Here is a 6,651-nt window from a genome sequence, read left to right on the forward strand (position 1 = left end):
ATACTATAGAAAAGTCATACTATAGAAAGTCATACTATAAAAAGTCATACTATAAAAAGTCATACTATAAAGAGTCATACTATAGAGTCATACGATAGAAAGTCACACTATAAAAAGTCACACAATAGAAAGTCATACTATAAAAAGTCATACTACAAAAAGTCATTCTATAGAGAAAGTCATACTATAGAAAGTCATACTATAGAATATCGTCAAAAATGGCATAAAAAAAAGTCATACTATAGTTTGTCTTCCAAAAACTCCCCCCCAAAAAAGTCGGACATTAGTTAACTCCTCCTGCCGCTTGTCGGCCCTGTTTTTCGGTAATTGACCAACGACGAGACACACCTGCTTTTTGCGCTCGGCCACTTAACACCTTGACAAGTTGCTCGAGATGTCCCGCGGACGGTCAAGGCATCGCGTGCGTCTTTACTCGGACTTCTTCTACCAGCCTCTGACGGAGGACGTGCAGGAGCTGCTGGGCCGCTTCCAGCGGGCGGACTCGGTGAGGTACGAGGTCTTCTCGGCCATCTGGAGGGAGATGAGCTTCCCGGACGTCTTCAGGGGCACCGGCCACACCTGCGAGCTGAAGAGATTCTGCAGGGTCGCCATGGCCACCGCTTTGAAGTACTTCCTGCCGCCGCACAGCTACCAGATCCGAGTGGGAGGTCTGTACCTGATGTTCGCGTTTTACCACGCGCAGCTCGCCGCGCCGCCCGTGAAGATCAGGGTCGCCCTGAGGGACTGGGTCCACGTGCGGGCCTTCCTCGCGGACACCGCAGACAGCGGGCACCATGACGCGGCCTACGTTTACCGGAAGCTCGCCGAAGCCAAAGCCTTCCACTTCACGGCCATGCCGCACCTCCTCTCCTTCCAGAAGCGCAGGAGGCCGAGGGAGGGCTCCGCGCGCGCGGAGTTTCTGGGCGGGGCGACGTCAGTGCGGGAGCTCGCGTGCGGAGACCTCCTGGAGGAGGTGGCCAACATCCAGGGTCACTACGAGAAGATGAAGGAGGCCACGAAGGAGGTGAGCTCCCAGGTCGACGCGATCCACCGAGACTTCGCCTCCCGCCTGAGAAACTGCGTGTCGGAGTTCCTCACGTGGCAGCAGGAGACTTCCCCCTCAAAGGTCAACAAAGACAAGACGGCTGGTGGTGATGAGGAGGAGGAGATGGAGGAAGAGCAGGAGTCCTGCAGCAGAAGAGCCGCGCTCCTGTCCTCCATCAAGCGGAAGAGCTACGGCCGGTTCCAGGAGGCGTCCGGGTCCAGGAGGACCCGACGGGCCGAGGCGGTGGACGCGTCCAGCTGGGGGGCCGAGCAGATCCGGGAAGGTCTGAGGAAGAAGAGGCCTTCTCTGAGGGCCCGGACCTGGGAGAGCCTCGGGGTGCCCAAGGAGGACAACCTCCAGGTCTGGATCTTGAGCGCTCCCGAGTCTCAGGGGAGGGGGACGGCGAGGTGGACCAACCAGGCGTGAAGTTGCGTTGTTTTTCAGTGAACTGATTTGAGTTTGTTTTTGTTCATCGTGGTTTCTTCAGTTTCTGTTTTTAACTGAAATCTTTTGTTGTTAAATTGATCAATAAATATTTATTTGTTTCTGGAGCCTCGTCTCTTCATCTCATCAAAACCTGAGATTTTAGACTTTTTTTTAAATTATTTTTTTAATCTAATTTTTGTTTGTTTTATTTCACGATTTGGACATGTAACTTTTTAAACGTTTAATTTTGAGTTACTATGTAAGAAAAAAATACGTTTTATCCTATCTTGTGATTAGTCCTAAACTTTTGTCTGATATTTTTTTACCTAATAATTTTGTGTCATTACTTTTACACAATTACAGTGCAGCAAAAGTAAGTGATAACTTGGCTTTTATTGGACTTTATTGGATCTATTATTTTAAATAAAATAGCTTTTATTTATATACAGTACAGTTAATAAACAACGTGTTCAATATCCTTAAAACGTCGTAGGGATAATGGCGCCATCGTGCGGTCAGACTGTGAAACTGCAGGAACACGACGGCGCACTTCAGCCGGAAATATCGGTTGAAGAAGTTCCTCCGGAGCTTCCTGTCTCTAAATCCACTTGTTGATGAGAGGAAGAGGAGGAGGCGGACAACAACTTCAAACCGTCACTAAAACTCGCTAACATGGCGGAAACAGACGGGTAAACGGCGCCCGGAGCACAACAGCGAAGCCGGCGACAGAGCACCATGTTCGGCTTGAGGGAAGCCGGCGTCTTCGGCGCCTCCGTCGCTCTGGCAGGAGGAGTCGCGTATCTTATCTGGAGCTACGCGTCTTCCTCCGGGAAGGAGAAGCCCGAGACAAGGCCGGGGCCCAGAGGAGAAGGCAAAAGTGTAAAGGAGGAGGAGGAGGAGGAGGAGGAGAGGAGGAAGGAAGAAGCTCCGGCTGAGGAAACTGTGGTTCCTGCTGAAGCTCCGAAAACAGAGGTAAACACCTGGAAATTATTAATGATTTCTATAAATAAAAAATAAATAAAAAGATAAGAAATCTTGTTTTTACCTCAAAATGTGCTGAAACAATAATAATAATTAAAAAAAAATCGCGCTTTAATTATAACAGATCTAATATTTATGCTGATATTAAATATATATATATATATTTGAGTGCACCACTCTGGGGTTTATACTGTGGCATTCTGGGAAATGTAGGCTATAACAGTCCTGCTATTCAACTTACACACAGTTCTTTAGATTTCATTTAAAACAGCCAATATTTTACTTTTTTGCTTTGTAATAACAGAAATAATCAATTTTATTTATCTGCAATTATCTAATTAATTTGCTTTAATTTTGAATGTTGACAGAAAATCAAGATGAATTGGGGATATTTCAATAAAAAGTAAAATAAGTTTTATATGTTTATATATATATATATATATATTTTTTTTTAATTTAATTTTATTTATTTATTTATTTTTTTAAAGTGTTGAGAGCATTAAGAAAAGCATCCTTTTAAGTGTTGGTATGAATACCCATAACCTTTAATCTGATACCTCCAGTCCCGGCCCGTGGAGGCAGCGGGCACGCAGGTTCTGGTTCTGGGTCTGGACGGAGCCGGGAAGACCAGCCTGCTGCACTGTTTGGCCACCGGCAGCCCGGAGCAGGACATGCAGCCGACGCAGGGCTTCAACGCCGTCTCCATCAACAGAGACGACCTGTACGTCGAGTTCCTGGAAAGTAAGTCAGTAAAAGGGGAGTAAATCATTCGGGAAGCTATTAAAGTTTTATTTCCTTCTGCTTTTCGGGACCTACTCGGCATTAAAACTGATGAATTATCAATGGACCCTGGTGCCGCTGCATATAAAACCGTAATTGTAATGTTTATTTCCTCTCATCCCTACACGCTTAGTGATGTTGAAACACGTATTTAATTTGCATCCTATGTGGTAATTAAAGGTCTTAAAAAACAACAACCCTGCAGATAAAAGTGTTAATCAGTCAGTCTGTCTGTCTGTCTGTCTGTCAGTCGGAGGTAAAGAGGATCTGCGGGCGTACTGGCAGAAGTACATGTCCAAAGCTCTGCTGCTGGTGTTCGTGGTCGACTCCTCCAACCCGCAGCTCTTTCCAGTCGCTAAGAGGCATTTACAGGAGCTGCTGATCTCTCGCCCCAGCCTGCCTTTAATGGTGCTGGCCAACAAACAGGTGAGCGTGACAGACGAAAAACACTTCACATGGGTTTTCAACAAAAGAGGTTCAAATTAGATCCTTCTAATGCAGCATGGGGAGAAGAGATGTTTGAACAATAGCCGGGTAGTTATCAGCAAATTTGGAAAAACGCCATCCTTAATAGTTGGTGTGACTTAGCGTTGAACTTTCTATGACATCTCCTGGTGATAAATAGATAGATAGAAACTCAGTTAGGAAAATAAAAAGGTGCACACAAGAAGACAAAAATAATAGACAATAAAATAAGATAAGATTTAAAAATAAATAAATAAAACTTGGGATGACAAAAAAAAAAAGAGTCAGATGTTAAATATCAGAAAGTCTTTAGGAAATTATGAAGAGATTTTAGACAACATTTTCAGTGCCCTCCGAAGGTATTTAGAAAAATAAAAAGATTAATTTGAAATCAAAAGACCAAAGAGGAACCTTGATTTTTGTTATTTTGGAGTACTTTTTCTTACATTAAACTATTAATACACAGTATTTTGTTCCACAGCCGTTTTCAGACACATTTTTTTTTTTTTTTTTTTAATCTGGGCCTTCAGGATGTAAAAAGATAAACTCGGATGTGTTTTTAGTATTAAAGGATATCATTACCTCATCTTCTGGTTTCCAGGACCTTCCGGGTTCCTGCAGCATCACGGACCTCCACGACGCTCTGTCTCTGTCCGAGCTCGGGGACCGGCGCTTGTTCCTCATCGGTACCTACGTGAAGAAGAGCGAGGCGGAGCTGAGCTCGGGCGTCCAGGACGCTCGCGACCTGATCTTCCAGATGGTTTGTGACAGCAGATGAAACGCTCTGCAGGAGTTTTGATTGTTTTTTTGGTTTTCCCACTTTATTGTTTTCACTATACCATATGTGTTGAAATTTATTTATTTCTGTTGGTACGTTAAAGTTTAAAAAAAAAAAAATCCACCGTCTTTGTGTCCTTGTTCATCATGTAAGATTCAAAGTCTCGTCTTGTAATACCACTTCGTACATTAGGAGGCGAGAGTGAGTCATTCTAGCGTCTGCCCTCAGGCCGGCCCAGTTTCGGCAGTTTGGTCATATTTTAATATATTTTTTTCCCTTTCTATTAGTTATTATCTGGGTCCTTTTTTCTTTTCTTTTTTTTACAACTGATGACTGTAAATTTGATTTGGATGGACCCAGTAGTGTTTGTACAGCAAAACCACGTGTCCACAGTTTTTGTAATGTTTTCCAGCCCTGTTTGTGTTTTCAAACTACTTTCACAAAAAAAAAAAAAAATCCCTTTTAAGCAAACAAGGTCGGTACGCCTGGTTTGTTCGCATCATAAATGCGCTCCAGCTAGATTAAGAGCTAATTGAGTAAATTAATACCTTGTTTACCGTTCCATTAATTACAGCACGACGTCCTGTCATGTTGGACTGAGTTCAGACGGTGACTCACTATCTGCCTGTTCACGCTTGAAGACATCTAGAAGAGTCTTAGTCAAAACTGCTATTTTTCTTTTCTTCAAATTCTGTTGTTAATTGTAGTTTTTGAAAGGTTTCAATAAAACTTTTTACATATTGCATGTTTAAAAAAAATAAAAAAAGGGACAGATGTTATGAATGAGCGGGGAGGCTGACCCTCCTAACAACTCAAACATTATCTCCATAAAAAAACAAGAAATGTCTTTATGTCCCAGCAGCTGATGGATAGAGCCATAAATATACAAGACTGTTACTGTGTGTTTCAAAGCTTTAAAAAAAGCCTCTCTGAATGTTTTGTAGAAGCAGTTTTCAGATGAATTATAATGTTTATCGTGTCGTGAGCTACAGAATATTTAATACTTTGACATAGAAGATTTAAAACTTTACTGGGTAAAGAAAAGAGGAATAAATCCATCATTTCAGATGATGTCAGGTTACAAAGTGATGCTCTTCTCTCTTTTCCACAGTAATTTCAATGACGGAAATTTTAAAGTAAACCACAAAACATATTCAACTCAGTTGAGTGTCGGGATGCGACGTGATTTCTGCACGTTTCGATGTGCGCATCTTTCTGCCATTTGGGGCCGCCAACGTGCAAACTTTCCAAGTGCAGCTTTAAGGATCAGACATTAACAAGCTCTTTGTAGTATCATTAATATCAAAACTTTTTTTTAAATATAAAACAGGAATTTAAAACAGTTCTTTATTGAGCCAGGCAGAGCAGAAAGTTTGGACTCTTTGCTCCAATAAGGCACCTAGTTACCAAAACTCAACACTACGAGTTAAAGTGTTGGATTACAGCTTTAAAAACACACTTTTATCTAACAAGTTCATCATTACCTCATTTGACGTGTGTTTCATCTTAATCGTTTAAAAGGGAATTTGCTTTATCTTAAAAATAGAATATACACCGGCTATATTTTTTCTTTTTGGATGAGCTTTTGTGGGGTTTTTTCCCCGTTTGGAGAGATGACTTGATCGTAATTGTTTTTGTCTTAAGTGCTGTTTTATTTGGTAAAATTTGTCGGATTTATTTTCTGTAAACTGCGAGATAAAGATGAACTACATACAGTCGACGTGTGCAAAGCCTTCATATGTAAAATTTTTGATGAATGTAAAAGGCTTTAAAGAGCACATTTTAATAAAATTGTCATTTTCAAAACCAAATCATGGTCAACATACAGTGTTGTTTGATATTGTCTTAAATGTTGTTTTTTCATATTCAATAAAAAAAAAAAAAGTTTCCACTAAATTTTTCTCGTGTTTTCATGGTTATTTGATGAATTTGATGGAACTTTTTCTGGGAATGCAGACCGACTTCTCTCGACTTCTCCTGACATTTTAACCGCGTCGCGACATCAAAGATATTTTGATTCCAGCTCTTCCAGAAACACAGCAGCAGTTTGCCCTCCTCCCCCTCAGCTGACCTCAACGTATCGCTTTTCCTTTGAACGTCCCGTGTCGGAAGTCTTGAGTCAGTCAGCTGGATGGGTTAACCGCACTGACTCCAGTTTCAAGGAGTCCTCAGGTGT

The 6,651-nt window shown here is 41.9% G+C and overlaps 2 protein-coding genes across 2 annotated transcripts; both read left to right on the plus strand.

Moving 5' to 3' along the window:
• The first annotated feature begins 394 nt into the window (after positions 1–394).
• LOC138626336 (snRNA-activating protein complex subunit 1-like) lies at positions 395–1,471 on the plus strand. The gene has a single exon (XM_069707911.1). The coding sequence runs from the start codon at positions 395–397 to the stop codon at positions 1,469–1,471; it is 1,077 nt and encodes a 358-aa protein (XP_069564012.1).
• A 573-nt stretch (positions 1,472–2,044) lies between these two features.
• On the plus strand, positions 2,045–5,131 carry arl9 (ADP-ribosylation factor-like 9). Its single transcript, XM_069707920.1, has 4 exons — positions 2,045–2,443; positions 3,016–3,193; positions 3,483–3,658; positions 4,299–5,131. The coding sequence occupies exons 1-4, from the start codon at positions 2,207–2,209 to the stop codon at positions 4,473–4,475; spliced, it is 768 nt and encodes a 255-aa protein (XP_069564021.1). The 5' UTR covers positions 2,045–2,206; the 3' UTR covers positions 4,476–5,131.
• Positions 5,132–6,651: the final 1,520 nt, after the last annotated feature.

Source organism: Brachyistius frenatus, unplaced genomic scaffold, assembly GCF_029030835.1.
Source record: "Brachyistius frenatus isolate BFR_SWC_R1_liver_20210118 unplaced genomic scaffold, ASM2903083v1 Contig_73, whole genome shotgun sequence".
Classification (NCBI taxonomy): domain Eukaryota; kingdom Metazoa; phylum Chordata; class Actinopteri; family Embiotocidae; genus Brachyistius; species Brachyistius frenatus.

Coding starts and splice junctions, on each gene's coding strand:
- arl9 (XM_069707920.1), top strand. CDS start 2,207: ATGTTCGGCTTGAGGGAAGCCGGCGTCTTCGGCGCCTCCGTCGCTCTG. Junction 2,444..3,015: donor CTGAAGCTCCGAAAACAGAG/GTAAACACCTGG, acceptor TGATACCTCCAG/TCCCGGCCCGTGGAGGCAGC. Junction 3,194..3,482: donor GTACGTCGAGTTCCTGGAAA/GTAAGTCAGTAA, acceptor TCTGTCTGTCAG/TCGGAGGTAAAGAGGATCTG.
- LOC138626336 (XM_069707911.1), top strand. CDS start 395: ATGTCCCGCGGACGGTCAAGGCATCGCGTGCGTCTTTACTCGGACTTC.